Consider the following 23,101-nt stretch of genomic DNA (forward strand, 5'->3'; position numbering starts at 1 on the left):
TTCACATGTGATGCCCACTAAATGCATTGAGGGCGCTCTTGCTCTTCCATCATGACGTTGGTGAGCAGAGAGGGGGGGTTCTTCATCTGCGTTTGAGAAAAAGGAGGCAGAATAGAGAGCCAGAGAGTCCAGAGGTCCGAGTCGGGGGGCCCCTGAAACTCAGAGAGGAGGAGGAGGTGCTGAAAAAAGGGACTCGATACCGCCCCCCTCGAAAAAAGCCTGGAAGAATTGCGCTCCGTCAGTGCGCGCTGCCTGCCAGTCAGAGGATGGGGATTATTTGTACCCATTCATCCACGTCTCCTTTTTCCCTCCTCCTCCTTCTCTCAAACAAGCCAGTCGGTCTGTCAATGTGCTGCGAGCATTAGGGCCAGTCCAACCGGTGGGATCGTGGAGCAGAGAGACGGTTGAAGATAACGCATGCTTTGGATGAGAAGAATCCAAATGATGCGCAACAGCAGATAGGCGTCCATTTCCAAAACCGGGACTCTTGTTTTTTTTAATCACTTTAATCACAAGTTTTCACGAAATTATGAGAGTGGAGATGCTTTTCTAGCTCTTTGGTTTTGTTTCTCTCTTATTGTTGTTTTAATTCTCAACGAATGCTGAAGGGTTCTCGGATTTACAACCCGTGTGTGTTTTACAGAATACGGATTGCATTACGCACTGACTAAAGCCCAGCGAGCATCAACATGTCTTTATGAGGATGGAGCTGTGGACACGAGTGGCATCTTTTCCGTTTTAAACAGCAATTGTTTGGTTCCTTTGGCTCGGATCTCAACTGTTTTCTCCTGAATCACTGACTATTTCTTTCCCACTTCAGCCTGATATGTTGGAGGGTTGATCTTTGGAGGAAAACAAGGTAATGGGAAAGAAATCACCCAGAGTCTGCACACAGAACAAGGGAACATTGTTCGGAAAAAGACAATTAGGGCGCACCGAGAGGCAACAGAAATAGCGCTTGGGTGGCGGTACATTTCCGAAAATTCGATTCAGTGGAGTTATATTTGAGCTCAGGAGCACTGCTTTGGAGAAAGGACTAATGAGAAATTAATGGAAAAGTCATGGGATCTGCACTGAAATAGTACGACCGTGGACGCGCAGAAAAACCGTAGTTTTTGGAGACCCTGACGCACGGATTGAACAAGTTTCTCCTGTCTGCTTTTGGTTTAATTCAGCCACATTTGGTAACATTGGATCCACGAGGTTGTCTTTCACCCCACGCGCTGACTGCCTCTACCTGATCGGCTTGTCGTCGCACATCCATTGTTTTGAGGATCTCCTTTGCGACAGTTTTGAAAACAGAAACCATTTCTTTTTTTAAAATGGGACTACAAATGCTTGGTGCGAGGGTTGAAATGGCGTGTCGACGAAGTGGGAATGGATTGGGACTCCTGCTGATACTCGTACTGGATTTACTGGGGTCGACGGTCAGCAATATGGAGCCCATCTTCTGGAATTCACTGAACGAAAGGTAGAGAGCTCTCCATAAGATCTGCTTAAATGCAGGTTTCAACTTGAAGTTTGCAGAAAGAGAAAAAAAAGTGATCGAAGAATTACTGTAATTGCATGTTTTAACTGTGACTTTAGGTAAAGGCCTTGGAATGCAAACATGACGTACAAAACAACATAAAGTTACATAATTACGCGAATCCACTACTATTTTCTCCCCACAATTTATTTCAATTGTGTTCATCTTAAGTGTAATTAGATAACTGTATACACCGTGAGATGAATCGGGGTGATCCGTTTCCCAGCTGTTGTGAATGTGCCCCCCTCCCATTGATTACAGTGGATAATCCAGCGGTGGGTGCTGTTGTTGGTACAGTCCTTGTAAACTGCCGGCCTATAGCAGCACTGTGTGGGGTCATAAAGAGGTGTGATGGGGCTCTTGCTGCTGCTGGCTGAGTGGCTGACCTTGGTGGAAGTCTATAGGCCCCGGTCCACTGGCCCCTCTGACTGCAAGGTGCCCACTAATTTGCATGTTTCTCCCCTGCCTCTGGAGAAGGCGTCAGGCATTAGCTGAGGAAATGTCATTTTAAACACCTCTCGGCCGTCCGGGCTTAACGACCGACACTTTCCTCACACCTCTGCCAATTTCCCAGTGTCTGAATTGACGCCTGGTGGCAGGGAGATTTGAGTGGAGTGGGGGGGGGTTATTTGAGAATAACAAGGACATGTATGCAAGTGAAAGGGAGGGATTGAAGTCAGACTCCGAATAAGTGAAGTGCCAAAAATATTAGGAGGCATGCATAAAGTATTACAGAAAAAAATTGAAAATACACACATTTACAAAAATACACATCCAAGTGGACAACATAAAGTACCAGTAACAGTGTTTTAATGTATAAAGCTTTGATAGCAACCAGGTAGTAAAAGTGACACTAGGCCTAATTTGTTTTATGCACAAAATCTACAATAGAGTTCAAATCTGAAGTGTCTTCCAACAATGCAATATATCTAACATAATTAGGAAAGACATACACTAGTGCCAAAGACATAGTGTAGCAGGAATACGAAAACATAGAGAAAGTAAACCAGGCTTCATTTCTGCAAATCCTTTCTTTATTTCTCCTCTTATTAAATAAAAGCAACCAGATTATACGGCTTTAAGGAGTATGGAGTATCTCCCATTGCTTGAACCTTTGCCTCCATGACTCACTTAAAATGCAAAACAAACAAATATACACTAACTGTAGCAGCTTAGTAAACCCTCACACCCATGCCAGGGGCTTTTTTCTTTTTTAAATCCAACAGGTTTTCAATGCATCCATGTGCTGCAGGCTATATGTCCTGCCCGGTTTCTCCCCTCCACAGATGTGACTGTGCGTGGGCCCCCGCTGTGGAGCCAGGCACGAAGCCCTTAATGAGGGCTTTTTGTCAGCAGTGGGTGGATTCGCCCATAGAGTTGGACACGGGAGGGTAATTTTAAGTGAGAAGCTAACAGCTCGGGCTTTTGTGGCCTTACAGGTGATTCCATGCTATTGTGTCCTAATGGAGTTTAGTGCTAGGTGGGTGTCAGGGCTTAGTGAATGGGCCTGGCTGGCAATTATAGGTGTGGTGGCTTTGACGCCAGATTCCATAGTCATCCACACAGATTTGCTCACTCATATATTCAAAATACAAAGCCTATTGTGCAGCTTATTCACCAAGCTTACTATTCATAGTTAATCAGCTTAGTCATTCCTCCAGTTTATTTTCTTGGCCCCTTTACATACTTCCATGCACTTGTTTATCGACATGACGAGAGCTGTGCTTTTAATTTGAGCCCGCCTCAGGGCTAAATCTTCACCCTGGGCTGAAATATGTTAAGAGCCCGTGCTGGTCCAAATAGTGCGCATCTCCCAAGGACACAGTCCAGAGCCCACACGTGTGGTTGTCCTCCTGAAATGAGGCGCAAAGCAAGCAGAAGCAGTAGTGTGTATCCATCAGGTGCAGGAGCGCATGTATGGTTCACTTCCTGTCTGTGCAGCAAATGGACTGTCCCATTGTTAACCTCTGCTGGATGTTCTGCTTTGAAGTTTAGACCGTCCACCTGCAGCTCGCCTCCTCTCCACCTCTTCTCTCCCTCTTCCATGTATCTCGTGATGCCTCCATCTCAAAGCCCTCCTTCTCTCCCGGCTACTTTTTCTTCTCCCTCCTGTCACTTCCCGTCTGTCTCTATCTCTACCTCGCTCCGTCACTCCCCCCCCCCCCCTCTCCAGTGCAGTGACCAGACGTAGCAAATTGGAAACATGTGTCACATCCAGCCACTAATTATAGCGCTACAGCAGCCTGTGACGTACCCAGAGAAGTGTTAGGAGCGACAGAGGTGAATAGGGAAAAGGGAGAGGACCCTGGTGAGTTCCTGGAATACATCATAAATAAAATATAGTATCCAAGTGCTGAATCCACCCTTGTATTGACTGCTCCATCAGTTGGAATTAATCCGGCACCGCCTGAAAGAGAGGAGACGGAGGGGTGTATAAACAGCAGGTGCCAGGAGGTGGATGTGGAACACCGGGAGAGAGACAGTCCTAACCCTAAGTAAATCAATAGCAGTTAAGTCTCAAGTGCCAATACAGGTTCTGCTCGAGGAAGAGAGAACTGAACCAGAACGATCACCTTGGGAAGAGTCTCCCCCCGGACATACATTATCCTTATCCAGCATCTCCTATTATCAGCCTCACACAGCCGCCCTAATGAAAGATCGAGTCTTGCATTACCGCTCTTCAGTTTGGGGGGGTGGTAGTAGAGTGCAGGTGACACACACACACACACACACACACACACACACACACACACACACACACACACACACACACACACACACACACACACACACACACACACACACACACTGGTGGACACACACAACGAAGGGGAACTCAAGTGGAGTGAATGTTGGCTTTGGTGACTCTTCTGATCACAGCATATGGACTTCTGTAGTTTTTGGCGCCTTTTCAAGTTCGGTTCTGGAGGCCAAAACCTCTCTTCCAACCCCTCCCATCGCTTACAGTTCCCTTCTTTTTTCTTCCTTTCTTTCCATACTGTGTAAACGGCTGTAGATTATTGTAAACGGCTGCTGAGGGTGGGCGTCTCCTCGCTCGCCGCTCGCGGTGACTTGTAATACAACTATTCCCCCTAAGATCCACATTAAAATGTAATCCCCCCCTTTCTCGTTTCTCAATAATTCATTAATCGCCGGCTAATTGGCGCCGGATAAAAGACTAGCTAACTGGGCTAAGTGTTTCAACTACAAAAAAATGTGAAAGGAAAGGCTTTCCAAAAACAATAAATCACTGGAAATCTTCTTGGCGAGGGCATTCTGGGAGAGGAATGAGTGTTAGTGGGGCAAACAGGGTGTCGTATCAAAGGAGCAGCATTCCACTGCTTTATTGATTGTTTGTATGTTTCAAACTCCACACCCGGTTTCATCCTCGTAAGATCTACCCGTAGGTTTCCTCTTCATGAATAATGCATGAGTGCACTGAGGCTTTTCTGGGCTGTGTGGATAAGTAAGAGGAGTCTGGTAAGCCTACCTCGGGCTAAATGATTAGAGAATATCCACCGGGCAACTTTTTTATTTTGCGAGTGAGGGAAAACAAGAGAAGGAATGTATTGAAGAGAAGGAAAGAATATGAACCGTATTGCCCAAGCTGCCTGTTAAAACAAGCAGCCCCTCCTCCCTAGAGCTCCCTTTCTCTTTCTACCTCCCCCTTTTCTTGGTGAAAAAGTGAGTGTGTGTACGTTTACGAGCTAAGAGCAACAGGAGCTGTGAAGAGAGGTTTGAGCTGATGTTGCAGAATGGAAGTGCCAGGGGAAAAGCAGCCAATCGCGCCACGGGCTGGAATCCTTCTTCTCTATTCCAGGCTGGTAGGTGGACACGCAGGTATGCAGTCAGTGTGTGACGTTACAGATCTATCGCAGCTGCATGATCTCAACAGATGCCTGCATTCAAAAAGACTCATGGGGCTTGACCCCCCCCCCCTTCTATGTCGGACACATGTGTAAAAAGTGTGTGGTCCTTTAGTTGCAAGTGAGCATTAAACACGCACAACGAGACGGTAAACACACAAGGGCAGATGTGCAAGCGCAGACACACACACACACACACACACACACACACACACACACACACACACACACACACACACACACACACACACACACACACACACACACACACACACACACACACACACACACACACACACACACACACACACACACACACACACACACACACACACACACACACGGGGGAGAGGTGAGGAAACTGGCAGGCGTCACGGACTGTTGTTCCACTCGGAATTCATTCATTATTTTATCACTCGATTATAAGTTTATTTGGCAGGGGCTGTGCGCATTCATCAACATCACAACAGCCATAAAGCGTCGTAGTAAATACGCTGGGGCTAGCTAAGGAACTAATTTACTCCCACAGTCCCCGAGGCTTTAGAAATGACTTTGGGATTTTGGTAATTGTTAAAAGTGCTGATGGTTAGGATGAAGGAGATGAAACGCGTGTGGCTGGAGCACATGCACAAACAAGCAGCTTTCTTCCCCCGGAAACACGTACACTCATCGGACCATGGTGCTAGTGGGAACAGTAATCCGGGGCCCGGGGTCTGAAGGGGTCACATGTGACCCAGCATCCCTGGGTGGCTGAACCCAGAGCCCCTTAGCAAAGCCAGACTAAACACACACACACACACACACACACACACACACACACACACACACACACACACACACACACACACACACACACACACACACACACACACACACACACACACACACACACACACACACACACACACACACACACACTGGCCTCTCATTAGCTTGCTTCACAGCACACCCCTGCCTAAGAAGGATCATCCAATCCTCCTGGCAGCATTTGGACTAGGCCAGGTCAATCCTCCTCCCTCGGGTGACACAGAGGAATGGACTGGTGGTATGAGCCGCCAGTGTGTGTGTGTGTGTGCGTGTGTGTGTGCGTGCAATGTAGAAGCAACCTCTGTTATGCTGCTCATCACCTTCCCTATCCTTTCTTTTACTCGTGTTCCGGTCTCATAGCTTTTCCCCTCAGCCCTTTCTCCTTCCTCCTCCTCCTCCTCCTCTTCCCTCCCTCCTCTCCTTGCCATTCACTTTTGTTTTGGCTCAGTATCACGAGACTCCCAGCTCTGCACATCTCCACAACATTGGGTTGGGCAGCTACTGTGGCTTCGGCATCATTCCAGATAAGCAGGGTAGCAGCGAGAGAGTTGACGCTCTTGTCATTTTGTGTGTGTGTGTGTGTGGATTTCGGGTTGTGACAGATGATGTGCTGGTATGTGTGTGTGCCATGAATACTAAGTTCTGTGGAAGGAACTCGAGCTCTAAGCCGTTCTGATGTTTGCCATGTGCACTTGCACTGCATACAATCTTTTTCTGGGGTCTGTAATGAAGTCGTAAAGCCCTTATTTTCGAGCCAAAACCTGCCTTTGTAGTAAGATTTTCCAAACTGTTTCTAATCAAATCTGATTGTTTTAAGTATTCAAGCAGGATTTCAGGCCGAAAAACTGTATTATGCTGACTTTCAGGACAAGAACACTTCATTTTGGAAGTGAGCGTTGTAGCAGATTTCTTATTGTTCTTTAAAGTGATTTTAAGACTCGTGTCGGACTGAATTGACCTGCTATGGGTGGGGATGTGTTGCAGTGTGTTGTCTTTTCACACCTGCTCTGCACTAAATCAACATCAAGATGCAGTCCTCTTTGCCTAGCCCGACACACAGTTATCCAGAACTTGTAAAATGCGAAACCAAATGTTTGTTCCTCTTATCTTTCTCTTCGCGTCCCCTGCTGCCCGAGTTCATTACAGTTTGAGCCTCTGCGTCCCGTCACTTCCATCAGCACTGATACTCCATCACTCTGCAGTTTCGCCGTCTGCCAGAAGATGTGCGCACACCGCCTTGATTGAAAAGCGGCTCAAAATAGTTTCACTGAATGTTAAAGAGAAAGGAGAGTGTGTCTACACAAGAGAGACAAATGAGCGCGTTTGCCGTCGGGGCGGCTGTTCCTCGTCACGGCTGAAGTTTTTGGCAAAACATCTTCAACCGATATGAGCAAGAGGGCAGAAAGAGAAGGGTGTTGTCAGGGTGAGATGGGGGAGAGATAGGGGAGAGTAGGGTCAGAGGAGGAAACAAAAAAGCAGGAACGACGGAGAGGGAAGTCGGGAGTGAGATGGATTGCTAGGCGAGTTAGCCGAGTACTGATGTGACACAGCCCAGACAGGGAGGGTGACTGATGATCCATAGGTCACCACCATGCCTAGCTGCTTCCTGCTCACATGCAACCAGGCCGGCCCCTCATTGCTCATTACTGACACGTCCCATAATATTTATCCCGGTGAAGTCCAGCGTGAAACCTGGTAAGCTTTAAAGGAATTCAATTCCCAGTTTTTGGGCAGAATGAGCTCTTTGATCAACTTGGCGTGGAGCGATTAAGAGACTGGCAGCTGTTTCCCCCTCTCTCTATTTACTACAGTTCCTATCATAAGGTTAGACGCCGCAAACACACACTGTGCTCAAACTTCACACACAGTTTGCAGGACCAACGGAGGCAGGAAGGATGCCAAATGCATCGTGGCAGAACAATGTGTTGATGGACTTTAATTTGCCGAAAGCCAAATCAATTCCGTAAAGCTCTACTGTTCCAGTGTATGATCAATATTTGAAGTCCATTGCACTAGAGTATAAAATGTTGGGATTCTAAGTATTGGAAAACCCACCTTTCATATCATAAAAGAGAATGTTATGTTGTGTGTGTGAGAAAAACAGGATAACAATGCAGTGAATGCATGATGATTCAAAAGTCAACTTTCATTCTGGTCTATTGAGGCTACAGACAAACGGTGTCTTCCGGATGTTTTCCCTTTCATTGTAATCCATTGTAGCCGAGGTAGAACACATTCTCGCAAAGTCATGTCTGGAATAACAATAATACAGCGAAATGGACCTAGAAAAAGCGAGGAATACAGCCGTTAGCCGCTTTTGTAAGTGATGGTGGCTACAGGTGGCGTTTTACCTTTCAAATATCCCATTTTACATTTATATTTTTGGCATAAGAAGCTGTCATGTAGAGATATACAAAAGAACACACACAGAGCTGCAAAACGCCCGGTACCAAAGCAAAGCAACTATTCATGGCTCAACTACAAAACAATCACTGCTTTAATTTGTGTCGGGGGTGGTTAGAGGGGGGGGGGGGGGGTGCACCCTCTGGCTGTTGGGTGGGAGATGTGGAGACCTGTTACTCCAAAGCATCTTAGCGTTAAGATAATCTTTACCCATTGACTTACAATTGGTCCGAGATGATCCTCCTGCTAAGAGGCTTTGGTTGGAGACCTTGTCCTGCCCTGCCCCTGCTGTTATAACGACCAATAATCTTGAAGCTTACTAATAAGCAAACAGATGTATTACCTTATACCAGCACAGGCCGACTTCTCCACCTCAGATCTTTTGTAATATTCTCCAACGCCCATGCAGCACCTTGATTCCTTCTCCAGGCTTCACGCTTTCTTCTCCTAAAATGTGTGTGTGTGTGTGTGTGTGTGTGTGTGTGTGTGTGTGTGTGTGTGTGTGTGTGTGTGTGTGTGTGTGTGTGTGTGTGTGTGTGTGTGTGTGTGTGTGTGTGTGTGTGTGTGTGTGTGTGTGTGTGTGTGTGTGTGTGTGTGTGTGTGTGTGTGTGTGTGTGTGTGTGTGTGTGTGTGTGTGTGTGTGTGTGTGTGTGTGTGTGTGTGTGTGTGTGAACATATGCATAGTTCTAATTAGGAGGTAAAATACCGTTCAGTGAGCGTAGTCCATCTGGCATTGGCATTAGCCCATCCTTGCAGTCTATGGGGAAACTGACCTTGGCTAGCTGCGCAGGGGGAAAAAAATCATGCTCCATTTTCTGGGTTCTGCATTGAATATAATTTAAGTAGGATTGACGTTTTACAGAATGCACGATTAAGATGGAAATGTGAGATACAAATGATTTCTTCAGCTTTGCATACAGAACTTTTTTTGGCTTCATGTAGGGTAGATTAGCTGTTACGAGGTGTGTAGGGGTTGCATACTGAGATGGAACATGGCACGTGCGAAGTGTGACTGTTTTTAAATAGCTTTTTCGATTTAAAAATGGTTTATCACCGGAACATTCTCTCTTAAAGTTTCCCGTTTGTGAGAGTTTTAGTTCTTTCTCGGATGGAAATACTACTGCTACGTCTTTGCTTTCAGTATGGAGCTGAAGACAGGAGGCAATTAGCTTAGCTTAGCTTAGCATAAAGACTTGTTATTAAATAGGCGTTTCCTTTTAAGTTCATGGTCTCAATTATTACTTTCAAGACTACAATACGGCATGATGGTATTTCTTGTAAATTACGGTCTCATTTAGAGCTAAATAAACAGTAGTTTGCTTCTGGCAGTGAATACTTTGTAAATTACAGATCACTACCTCTCTTGTCTTTTGATGTTGTGTTTCCACTTTCCAACATTTTACTCGCCTAAAATGTCTTGTTCAGCCTTATGTTGTCACATTTTGATTCCAAAAAACAAGATGGTGGCGGCCCAAAAGCAAACTAATGGGTGACATCACTGCACTACTCCTCTTCTTGTATAGTCAGTCTTTATGCTAAGCTAAGCTAATTGCTACCTTTCCATATATCTACATAGCCCACACGTATAAGTTAGCTACGTACTGAAGCCCCTTTTTAATGTCATGTTAGTCTCACTTTGGCAACATTGTTCTCTTAAGAGTGGGACAATCCATCCTCATGGGTTTATAAATCTCTTTTAAACTCCTAAATGCATGGTTGTCAAATATAAAAAAGGGCTGCTTCTCCTGCTTCCTGAAGTGGGTAAGTTTTGCCAATAAAAGTATGTCTACGTGACGAGATGATTTAAGGGCCAAGCACGAAAGTAAACTAGCTGAATGCTTCCAAGTGGTCGTATTTTGCAGTACGTGCAGCGCTGCGCTTTGTCGTCCGGGACAAGTAACTCTAACGAGATCCATCTTGTATAGAAAGAGCGGTGAAGTGGATTGTTGCCCCGTCCACATGCCATCATCTGATACCCCGGCGCTGGCTATACTACACGACTCAGTGCGCGATTTGCTACAGAGCTGCTTTTTAGCCATGTTGCCCTCTTCCTCTCTCTCTTCCTCTTGCCTTTGTCCTCATGTCTTGCGACCATCCTTAACACACAGCCATGCATGCACGCACGCACGCACACACACACACACACACACACACACACACACACACACACACACAGTGAAGGGGCTTGTATACACACACAGACTCATACATGCTCACATGAAAAATGTTATTGCTCTCACTTCTGGCAAAAGTCCAAGTGGAGGGGTTGAGTTTCTTCGGAGGTGCACCCCACCCCCCCCTCCATCTCCGTCAGTAGCATATCCCTCAGTCCTTCCTTCCTTCACTCTCTCTCCTTCACTTCATCCTCCTCCCTGTGCTCCCTGTGAACAAAAGAGCCCCCCCCCCTCCGAGCGATTCCACTGAAAGCCCTCACACACACTCAGCTTCGCTCTCTCCCACACGCACTCTTACCCCTCGCAGTCTGTAAAACCAGTCCACTTCTCCTCACTAATCCCCCCTTCATTTCTTTTGTCTTTTCTTTCAATTTCTCCGTGCCGCAGCAGCAGTGTACATTTCCTTCTCTGCGTATCCAAGCTGTTATCATGTTACAGCTAGTTGGCTGACTGTAACATGTATTCCCACTTCTTTTTAAAAAACTGCTTTCATCTCTCTCTCTCGTCGTCTTCTCCTTTTTTCCCCACTCGGCTTCCTTTTGTTTCTCTTCTTCACGGTGGGTGGTTTTTCATGTGCAGTTTCTGTTTCTCCTCAGTCCCTCATCACTGTCCAGCAGTACATAGGCAGTACACAGGTCCTCTGTAGTGCAGACGGGATGAATAATCAGGATTGCCTATCACTGCGGTGTCAATTACTTTGACACCGCAGTGATTGTGAGCCATGGCCGGGCCAACACACACACACACACGCACACACACACACACACGCACGCACGCACACACCTACACCTACATGCATGAGCAGATGTACCGCTCCCTCCAAGCTCTCTGGAAATCAGGAAGCCATTCCTATCCCGTCCTCTAACCTCCTTTCCTCGTACTCTTTATCCGTCTTGCTCGGCATCAGAGTGCAGCTGTGTTGCAGGTCCCCAGACACAGGAGGGGAAAAACAGATGGAGCACCCTCCTTTCTTCCTTTTCATCCTTTCTTCCCTCCTTCCCTACTTCCCCACAAAGAAAATCAAGCCAGAAGAATGCTGGTGCAGAGGGGGGGAAAGGGGGAGATGGGACAAAAGCCCTCCTTTTCTCTCGCTTGTGTTCTTTGGTTTTTGCACTTGATGGATGGGTGGCAGTGGCTGTGGGTCGCCGTGCCGAACATGTGCAGCCCTCCACCTTGTGCCTTGGTGTGTGTGTGTGTGTGTGTGTGTGTGTGTGTGTGTGTGTGTGTGTATTTGCGTGTGATGCTCATTTCCCCAAATGCTCTGGCTGCACGGCTCCTTTGGAAAGTGCGCCTGCGTGTCCTCGCGAGCTAACACACACAGCTGCTGTGGTATTTGAGTTTGGTACCAGTCTGTGTGTTTCAGTTAAGCCACCGGTCCCAGTTAGGCCTAGACCATCTGGAATCTTGGTCCTGGGTGGCCGTTATATTTGTGTGTGTACACAGCTGAGCATGGCAACACATCCAGCCTCACTCTGGCACTTGGGGGGGAAAAAAATCATCATATAATCTGATTTCTCCAAGCCTTAACATAACCGTTCTAAAGCCGCTATCATACATAAGTGCTTTAAATTAGCTGTATTTCTGTTAGCTTATCTCTTTTTAATCAAAACCTTTGTTTTCTCCTTATGTTTCCTCTTAAATGTAATCACTCCTGTGACGGGCGAGCTAACTGTATTATGGTGGTACTTAGCCTGAACAAAAGAACTCGCTCAAGGTCTTGTTTAAGTGCTTCTGTACCCTCACCGTGCCCTTGTTTACTGAGTGGACTTTTTCATGTCTGTGTGTGCATCTGTGATTGTGTGGATGTCAGGCATGCGTCATGCGTGGGTGCGTGCACTCGTGTACATGGCCTGCGTGGGTTTGTGTACACTCCCCCTGCTGCTTTCCAGTCCCCCCCCCCCCCCCCTTCCAATCCACCGCAGCATTAAGCATTATTTGCAACAACAATGTGAGACAAAGCAAGGTTTCCTGGACGAGCATGAAAAGAGAGCGTGAAAAACAACAGAAACTGGCCTGTACCACTTGACCCTATCGAGGAGGGGGTGATGAGGGGGTGATGAGGGGGTGTTGGGGGGGTTGTAAACCAGGGGAGAGATAATCCCTCCAGCCGGAGCGGCCTCCGTGTGCTCGGGCTCTAACGCGGCGTGCTGGGCTGTCAATCACTCAACAAAGCTGTCTGTAAGGGGATTATGAACCCACGGACCCTCCCTCCCCTCCCTCACCCCTCTCTTTCTCTCCTCCCATTGCCTTTTCCCCCTTCTCTTCTTCTGCCCGTTCATTCCCCCCACCCCCTCTGTCTCCCAGGCCACCTCGTGCTTCCGCCTCTTGTTTTCCACCTTCAAACGGGCCTGTCGCTCCCCTTGTCCGCTGGACCCCCCCCCCCCACAACAAATTGCCCAACACACATTTTGCTTCGCTGTGTGAAGCTTAGTTTATCTTCAGCTCTCCCTCCGTCCTCCCTCTGTCCTCCGTAAGCCCCGTTTCTCCCTCTCCAAAAGCCGGTCTCGGTCTTTCTCTATCTCTCTGTCCCACCCGTACATTATGCCCACCTAGACAAGAGACAGGTGTGTGTGTGTGTGTGTGTGTGTGTGTGTGTGTGTGTGTGTGTGTGTGTGTGTGTGTGTGTGTGTGTGTGTGTGTGTGTGTGTGTGTGTGTGTGTGTGTGTGTGTGTGTGTGTGTGTGTGTGTGTGTGTGTGTGTGTGTGTGTGTGTGTGTGTGTGTGTGTGTGTGTGTGTGTTTGGAGGTGTCCCATGCTCAAACTGCCGAAACCAGCCCTGCACAAAACAACTAGAAAACAAGCGCAAATCAGTTTATTATCATCCCAAATCATTCTTGGGCATGCATTGCTTGATACACACCACTTTTTTTTTTTACTTTCTGCCCTTTTTGTGGCCTTTCCTCCCTCAAAAAACACTCGAGCTGTCGCCTGGCTAAATGTCACCTCTCCCATAAATGTGACGAATGGCTAGCCGTCCTATCTTATCTCTCCGTCCTCACCCATGCCGTTTCTTAAACCCAACCAGCGGCTCCTGCAGGTGCTGACAGAAGCCCCTCCTCCAGAGGTCACCCTCCATTAATTCTCCCGTTCCTCCTGAGCGACTATCTCTCCTCGCATCTGTCTGTTAAGTGTCTGTTTAGTTTAAACGTCTGTCGGTGTGCGGACGCGCTTTCACTCCTCGCCTGCTGTAACCGGTTCGCCCACCTGTGGTCACGTGTTATCTCTCGCCGGCTGCTGTTGTTCTGAACGTCACTTTCTCTTTTTGTCTTCTCACTGATAATCTGACCAGTTTGGCCAGTAGGTCACATGAACTGGTTAATCTGCTCCAAGCCTATGAATATACTCTAATCCACCAACCAGCAGTCAGCCCTGCGTCGGAGAAGATGTGTACAACTTCACAGCAACTTTTAATTAAAGTTTTAAATCAACCTCTTTTAAAGTATTTTGCAATAAAAACAAAATAAAAAGTTGTGTTTATTAGTTGTTTAAGGATGTTCCCCACATCTTGGCTCAACAGTTGGCTTTGTATTACTTTATTTACTGCTTGCATTTCATTCATCTGACATCATTTTAAATCTAATGTCAATGTATACAACATTTGTTTTTCATGGATTCTTGTTAACAATAATTTCCCTCAGGGAGACTGTGACGCAAAGAGGCTCCAATTAAGAAAAAAAACACTGATGGAGAGATTTAACAACCATTAATTTCAGCATTAAGGAAGCGAGATCTGACAAAAGTGAGGGAGATGGAAGACAGGGGGGAGCGGGGGACTTAATGTGGGTGACAGGGTTGTTATCTAGCAGGCGGCTGAGGGTTTTAACAGCTGTATTATCTTGTGTATCTTATATTGGATTAAGCTTCATTCTCTTGCACGCGCCGCACTCTGATTGACGCTCTGATTAAAGACATCCACTGGCAGAGACAGAAAGGGGGAGGGGGAGGGGGTGGCACATGAGGAAGAGGGGTGCAGAAGGGAGGGGGGTTAGGAGCAGAGCTTGAACTGGGCTAGTACTCACTACTTCTCAGCTAGAACCACCACATGCATGGGGCTTTTTGGACTGAGCTTTGAGCAGCATTTAAACACGTCTGCTGCGTGTTAGTATTCTTCCTCCTGTACACCAAGACTGAACAATGACTTTAATTAAATGTATTATGTTCATACATTTCTCATAACTGTATTAGGTTAGTTGAACGAAATACCATTAAGGTGAATACAGGTATGTGAAATCTGTTGACATAATACATGTCACTCCCTTTGATCCGTGGACCAAATCGTGTTGGAAATGTCCCGTCATGTTGTGTAGAGCTCATGTTGTACTGACGCAAACTCGAGAACAAACACTGCATGTCTGCCTCGCGATAGAAGCCTCCCCCTGGTGTACAACTTTTAATGTGAAGCAGCAGCACTCTTTGGCGCAATTAAAGTAGGCTTACCTGAGCCTGTGGAAAAAGGAAAAGCAATATAAGCATCAGCCAAAATACGCTCGTTTCCTGTTCAAGCAGAGGTGAAAGGGGAGAGGTGAGCGCAGGTACAATACTGCGTCTGGTTCAGTCAAATATCTGCAGGATAAGCACCGCGAGCATCCTCAGAATTCACAACGCACAGCAGTATTGGTGCACATAAAGTCCACTAGTGTTCTGTGCATGAAGTGGGCCTCTGAAGGAAGGCTGCATATGCAACGTGTTACACCTCTAAACTGTGGCTCTGATCTATTTGGCCTCCTCTCACACCTCCGCCTTTGCACGCCACCTTGTCCCACACGTCCGTCCCTCCCTCGCGTTCCGCTCCAATCTCCTCAGAAACTCTCACCCTCTCCTCTCCCTTTGTCGCACTTGTATCCATCTCCCGCTACTTCTCACCCTGCCTCTCGTTTTCATACCCTGCAGTCTCTCACCGGCAAAGAACTTCTCAGGCTCAGTTTGGTGTGCAGCCTGTCAAGTTTGCTTTGAACACACACACACACACACACACACACACACACACACACACACACACACACACACACACACACACACACACACACACACACACACACACACGTTTGCGCAGCATACACTCCTATAACTCTAGCATACAGCCAAGGGAATAATAGAATCAAGGAATACTCCGAGATAAAGAAGGGAAGGAGGACGAATAAAAGGATAAAGCAGACTGAGAGGGATAGAGCTTCATATTATTAATTTAGCTGGAGAAAGAGAGGGAATTTCTTTCAACCCCCCCCCCGTACACCGCTGCTTCCATAGTGGCACACAATGGAGAGATTGGAGCAGGAGGGAGGGGGGGAACCGAGAGGTAGAGATTATCCATCCCTCTGTATAAACCCCCGATTTAACTGTTTCATATCACCGGCCTGCTTTTATTCCGCCGTCATCGTGCCTCCATCTGATTTCTATCTTTTCTTCAACCATCTTTCCTTTGCTTTTCATTGTCTCCCCCTTCGTCTCCATCCTCCCATCCCTCCCGTTGTTACTTCATCTACCTCTCTGTGGGCTCTTTCCCTAATCCCCCCCCCCCCCCAACATTTCTTCCAGACCTATAGACTAGAATAAACCTGCTCACACACAGCCAAGATTTCTTCCTGTTTCCCTACACACACAACACACACACACACACACACACACACACACACACACACACACACACACACACACACACACACACACACACACACACACACACACACACACACACGTCTTTGTGCCCTACATGCATGCGTCACATGCCAGTGTATGATTCCGGTGTGCGGCTGAGAGTGTATGTTCGCAGTTGGCAGCCGACTTGCCCGTGGATTCTGGCAGAATATCTCCTCATCTGGCATGGGAAGAAAGGAGGGCGTCCCGTAGCGGGGGGATTACACTGATTCACACACACATACACACACAGACACTTGCACACATTTATTGGCATACATTAAGAAATGCAAAGCCCAATGTTACAGCCACACACACATGGCCTTATTTGGGCTGCTATATTCAGACACAAGCACATCTCTCAATTGGTATCAGTTATATGAGTTACAGGAAGTGCACTTCACTCCTTGAGGCTGGAGAAAGACGGTTTGTATCCACATGTTGTGGAAAGAAGTCTTGTTGTTGCTATAAACTGTCTCTGCAGGATGTGTCGGGTGTTTTTTGAAGCTACGCAACAAGAAGTGAAATGCCAATCGAATGCATTTCTGTAACGGGCCTGCTGACAGTGCAGCAGCAGCTCCAAGCTCTGGGAGGAAATAGTCTCCAGTAGGCTGTTACAGTAAAGTGTTTCTTTGTCTCTGAAGAGAGATGGGGGGGCTGGTATGAGGAGGGGGGGCAGAGCCGGACCCTTTGTATAAACCTGATTGATAGGTGAGTCTGACCTTTAGCACCTTTTGAGAAATCCAACAAGTCATTCTCTCACCTTATATTTAGTCCCCTCTGTATCACACACACACACACACACACACACACACACACACACACACACACACACACACACACACACACACACACACACACACACACACACACACACAACAGTCAGGCCCTGGATGGAAACCTAATTCTGCCTTTTCTTTCTCTCCTTTTCAAAACCCTCCCAATTACAGCCACTCCATTTTCCACCTCCCTCCCTCTCTCCTTCTCCCCTCCCTCCCTCCTTCCATTCTTAACGAGCAATCTCGTTAATGTCAAAGCGTTTCTTTCTCTCTCTCCTTCTTCCTCTCTTTCAGGCTTTTGGCCCACGGAGAGGGAGGGAGAGGGAGAGAGTTATGAAGAAGTAGAGATATAGAAATCAGAGCTCAGGGTGTGGGCAGAGAGAAGCCTTCGCAAATAAAAGCCGGACAAGTGTGTGAGATTACTACCCCGGTTTCAGGGGGACATCATTATATGCTGCACAGGCTGTCAGAGAGAATGAGATGTGGGGGGCTGTATTTAGTGATGCACCACTGAGAGATTGTTGAGACGAGGGCGAAATCCTGATCCAGACCTGTGTGTGTATGACGAGTAACGTTAAGCCATTGAAAGCTGTAAATTATTCAGAGGCTCCATGCGTGGAAACATTATAATTCCATGTATGAGTGTGAATTACCCTCCGTTTTACCCCCAGGCACATATCTCACTCTAGCCCAAGGCCTCATGGGAGATTAAAGGCAGTAAATACCATGGACGTTGGACCAGCATATAAACCACACGGAGAGGCCAGATAACCCCCCCCCCCCCCCCCCAGGACGTGGCACCTCCACTGTACCCTGAATGCATCTCACTGCTTGTTATCTCCGTCTGCTCCCAAGTGTCCTGCATGACTAAATTAAAATCAGGCCCTTCTTGTGATTGGTGTCAGGCGGTCAAAGCCAGCACTTCCCTCTGAGTTAAGACTGGTGTTTCCAATTCATCCAGTTCAATTACTGCAGTGTCTACACACCGCAATGTTGTTTACCGTCTGTCCCTCTCCTCACATTTTCCTTGTTTGGGCTCCTCATGTTGGAGTTTTACTTTTTGTATCTATTATCGGCAATATCAGACATCGAAAATTGTTGAGGTAATGGGTATAAATATTTTAGAAACATACATTTTGTTACAAACTTAGGAGTGTGTGATAGAGCCTGAGAGTCAGCAGCCGATGCTAGGCAGCCATGCTAATGCTTATGGTTTACTATAGCACGTCAAGCTAGCTGGTAATATAACGATACAGAGTTTACTTCAGAGATAAACTGTGTTTATTGTGCTTTCTCCTAGGGCTGCTCGATTATGGCAACAATCATAATCTCGATTATTTGGGTCAATAATTGATATCACGATTATTAAAAAACGATTATCCATTTACTTTGAAAACATCCACTTATTGGAGAAAAAAACGTGTAGTATGTTTTTAACAGTTGATTATCCTGAACTTTAAGTATAATTCAATTGAATAACCTATACAAATTTCGTTTTATTTCGATTATGTTGTTTTCATAATCGTTGCAAGCCAAAATCGTAATTGCGATTAAAATACGATTAATTGAGCAGCCCTACTTTCTCCTGTCTCATGAGTCTTCTGTGTAGCATTTCATACACCAGCAGAGCATGCTTATTTAAAAAAAAGTGCAGGACGCAGCAAATGTCTCTCTTTTGGACCCTCCAGCTCTCCGTTCCCTCAAGAGTCGGCTCTATTAAAGCTATTTTTCCAAAGGTCATTGGCGAAAGCTCAAAACAAAGTTGAACTCCACATGATTTACTTCACCCTTACCAGTGAGTGTGACTTCTTTGGAATGCTGTAGACATTTGAGCCTTTGTTCATTCAATAGCACAACAGTATGTTTATCATTTATACTGTGCTTTTGTAATGCTAGCTAGCACTACTGCTTTCACCTGCACATAGTGACACATACAGTCTTATGGCCATTCATTAGGAGTAATTACATTCCTGCGCAAACCACTAACTTATGTTGACACGAGCAAATAATGGGACTAAAGACCTAAATTACAACACGAGACATTGAACATCACAGACTGGTATTGGCAGAATGTTCCTTTAATCTTCAGCTGCTGGTTAGTTCCGAACTATAATGACACATTAAATTCTCACGTTGCGTTTCATCCTTGCCGTTGACAGGAAGTGAAGTTTGGGAGAGGTTGGAGTCTTCGTGTGTGTGTGTGTGTGTGTGTGTGTGTGTGGGGGGGGGGGGGTTGAAGAGTGTTGGGTTTGAGTGGGAGGTGAACTAACATGCAGCATTAGTTCTGCTTGAGCTGATGTGTTAATTAGCCAGCCGGGTGCATAGATAATTAATGAGAATCATGATTAATGACTGTACAGTATGCATGGCTAAGGCGGAACGCAACCCACTGATAAGGCGGAAGGAGGAGGCGGGGGATCGCCGGCTATTCACCCGCCGCTGAGTGCCCGCCGCGTGTGTGTGTGTGTGTGTGTGTGCGTGTGTGTTCAGCATGTTCGCCTGTGAGTGTTTGCACATGTGAGTGTGTGTATCTGATGTGTGTGTTGCCAGGAGTGGGCATTGATGCCAGTATGAGTTAGCAGGCCTGGCAGTGGGGAGGCCTAATAACAGACTTCAGCAGGTCGGGGGGGCATTTAACACTCCTAAACACAGTGGCAGCGCTGCCCACTGATGCCAGATCAGAAGGAGGACCTCACACACAGATCAGCTGTGGAGACACATCTAAACGGATCTGTTGTTGGTTAGCATTCTTTCTGAGGTTTCATTGTTTCTTTACAACAATCTCATTATCGAGGCTGATTTCTTATAAACATACAAATCACTGGCAGTGCAACAACATTTTTGAAATGACTTCAGAAACAATCTATTTTGTTTATTGTTAGACAGCAACCTTTCTTGTCTTCAAACCTTTTTTTGAAAAAGATAACTTCTACTGAAACCTGGATTGAGGATGAAAAATGTTAAGCCATAGATCAGCTTAGACAGAAGCATCTAACTGGAATGTATTTTAATCAAATAAAAGAGGGCATTTAAGCTACATGGTTGATTCCATATATGATAATTCATCAATTGTGATATGTAAACAAAAAATTGAATTCCAGTTCAAGCTCTAATATAGCTTATTGAAATATTTGTTATTAATTAGTTTAGTCAATTAATTGAGCATGAACTGCTTCTTAAATGTAATGTGTTTCTAATTTTGATGTCACTGCCATCTAAAGCCATCTCCTTGAGCATTTTATTGATAGTTAAAACATTTTTTTTTTTTACATAGTCCCTTAATATCATAAAATGTATGTGTAGCAATAAAGAATCCTTTTGCTTTGAGAAACCTTGAGGTGGACATCCCCGGTTGGGGAGGCCAAAGGAACATTTCCCACTGAGGAGATACAAATATTACATATTAAAATATTACATTATTTAAGCAGATAGCATAAACTGAGTTTGCATATTAGGCCATTTTTTTTCTATCTTATCTTAAAGGTGACATGTCATGCTTTTCCCCTTGTGTGTTATGAATGTTTTTATGCATGTAAACGGTCTGCAGAGTCAAAACCCTCAAAGTACACCCTGTAGGGAGTAAAACTCTAACACTGAAAATACCTCCCCAAAACGCCTCGTTGGAGATACGTCATTGTCCATTTGATTCTTCCGGGTACATCATGATGTCATGTCGTCCCCGGAACGAAATGGACCAATCCGTGGAGCCGTTACGTTACGTCCGCGGAGCCGTTACGTTAAGCCCCCGCTGATTGGTCCAAATTGACCAATCCACGGACTTCCTCACACACTCAGTGCAGGCAGCTCTGCTGATCTCTCCTCCCTGGCTGCAGGCTGATAACAGACAGTTGGGATCGCGGTGAAATTCTCTCTGCAGACCCATTCTCACAGCGTTTATCAACCTTTTTCTTACTCAATATCAAGCCACACTTATTGTTTTTACTTCGGCTGTGACTTTGTGTGTGCTCAGGGTGAGTTTGGCTGTGTATCGCTCTGTATCGCTAAACAAGGAAATCACACCTCCACGGAGCTAAGCGCGATTCACAACGTCCCGACTGGTCCCGACCAATCGGAGCACACTGGGAGGGGGGGGGCAAGAGCTGCAACGAGCTGCAACGAGCTGCAACGAGCCGTTTAGTGGAGAGAGTGAATACTGCTGAAAACACATACTTTACAGAGATGCTGTATGCGAAACCAAAAATAAATAAATTGCACAGTATAAATGGAATTATGATCAGTGGAAATGGCCATGACATGGGACCTTTAAATTCCCTTCCAGAGCGAGGTCAGACGAGGTGACCAAATGAAACGAATGTGGAATTAGACGCTGCCCAGATAGCATTCCTCTGATTCTTATTGAGTTTAGAGACTGAATGGAGTTGCTCTTTGAGATCAGAGAGCGGAGCACGGCACCATCACGGGGTTCACTTTCCAGGTGTACCACATTCAGTCTGGATAATAAGATTAATGTGTGTTTGGCAAGTAGGAGTATCCACTAAACGGCAAACATGACGGGCAGATATGAGCAGGAATGCAGAGAACAAACAGAAAAAACGTTGTCGCCTGTGTTTATCTGCAATGTGTCCGCTATGAATACTAACTGCAGTGACATCAGCGCCCGTGGCAAGAGGTGGTTTGACCGCTGACCGCACACACAATCGGGGCCTTGACCTCTCATTGGTGCAACCTGCAACATATGATGCCATCTCACCCAATGAGGCCGCGGCTTGGGAACACGCCGGGTGGGGGCTTAGAAAAGGGTGACATACCACTGCTCACCCTGTGTGTGTGTGTGTGTGTGTGTGTGTGTGTGTGTGTGTGTGTGTGTGTGTGTGTGTGTGTGTGTGTGTGTGTGTGTGTGTGTGTGTGTGTGTGTGTGTGTGTGTGTGTGTGTGTGTGTTAATCTGCTTTGTCTGGCAGGATGCACCATCAGCACTCAAGCGTGACCCTTGACCCCTAACCTCAAAAGGAAAAGGAGGACAGGGTGTGGAGGTCCCCACTGCGCACACACACCCTCCCCGACACGCATTAAACTGAGAGTTATAGCCATTAAAATCCGTGGCGTGCAGACGGAGAGATGTTTGTGGCAGGGTGAGAGAGATGGGGGGGGGGGGGGGAGATGAGAAGCGAGTGAAGAGGAAGGGACATGGAGAACACAGTGTTCAGCGCTTCTTTCTTCCCCGTCCTCTCTGCTCTCTGATGGGGAGACAAATAGCTATTGTCATCCAAGAGATGCTAGAAAACGCAGCTTCCCTTTGTCTTCTGTCTCTGTGTCCGAGGGGGGGGACAAAGGACATTCTCATGCTCGGCGTCTATCTCCGTCACCTTCTCCTCTCACTTTTGAACCTCCGTCCTCTCCTTTCTCCCCTCTTTCTCTCACGCTGAGCCTGCCATCTCTTTGGTCATGCCTTAGCCTTTTTCCTTTCTCTCTTTTGCTATGTCACCGCGTCCTTGCCTTCAACCCTCAAGCTTCTCCATCCATCTTCCCCCCCCCCCGCTTCCCCTCCGTTCGTCCTCTCACCTGCCGCTGTCCTCGGCCTAATTATTCCTCACTCATGCTTATTCCCTTCATTTTCTCCCCTGCTGTAACTGTAACTCAGCGTGATATCTCAGTCTTTCATCCACACCTCCGCCTCGACTTCAACCCGTTCCCCTTCTCGTTCTGCAGCTCTCATTTTCCTTTTCTTTCCCCCAAATTTGAAGCCTAGTTTTTACACTTGCACAAACTTGCGTAAGTACCGGTATTTTCCTCTAATTTCCTGTTCTGTTTTCCCTCTCCATGTTCATGCGCCTGCTGCCTCGCTGTTTCTCGCCATCTCCCTGTCACTTTCCCGCTGTCAATCAACGAGTCACTGATGTTTCTCTTTCTGTTGCCAAGAACATAAACATGCACCCAATTTGAACCACTTGC

General features: G+C 46.6%; 1 protein-coding gene across 1 annotated transcript in view; it reads left to right on the top strand.

Moving 5' to 3' along the window:
- Positions 1-266: 266 nt before the first annotated feature.
- efnb3b (ephrin-B3b) overlaps positions 267-23,101 on the top strand; it is a 75,637-nt gene continuing 52,802 nt past the window's right edge. The window contains exon 1 of the mRNA XM_034105643.1: positions 267-1,471. Within this exon, the coding sequence (XP_033961534.1) occupies positions 1,323-1,471 (149 nt within the window). The 5' untranslated portion in view covers positions 267-1,322. The remainder of the gene's footprint in view (positions 1,472-23,101) is intronic.

The sequence above is a fragment of the Pseudochaenichthys georgianus genome, chromosome 18, assembly GCF_902827115.2.
Source record: "Pseudochaenichthys georgianus chromosome 18, fPseGeo1.2, whole genome shotgun sequence".
NCBI lineage: Eukaryota > Metazoa > Chordata > Actinopteri > Perciformes > Channichthyidae > Pseudochaenichthys > Pseudochaenichthys georgianus.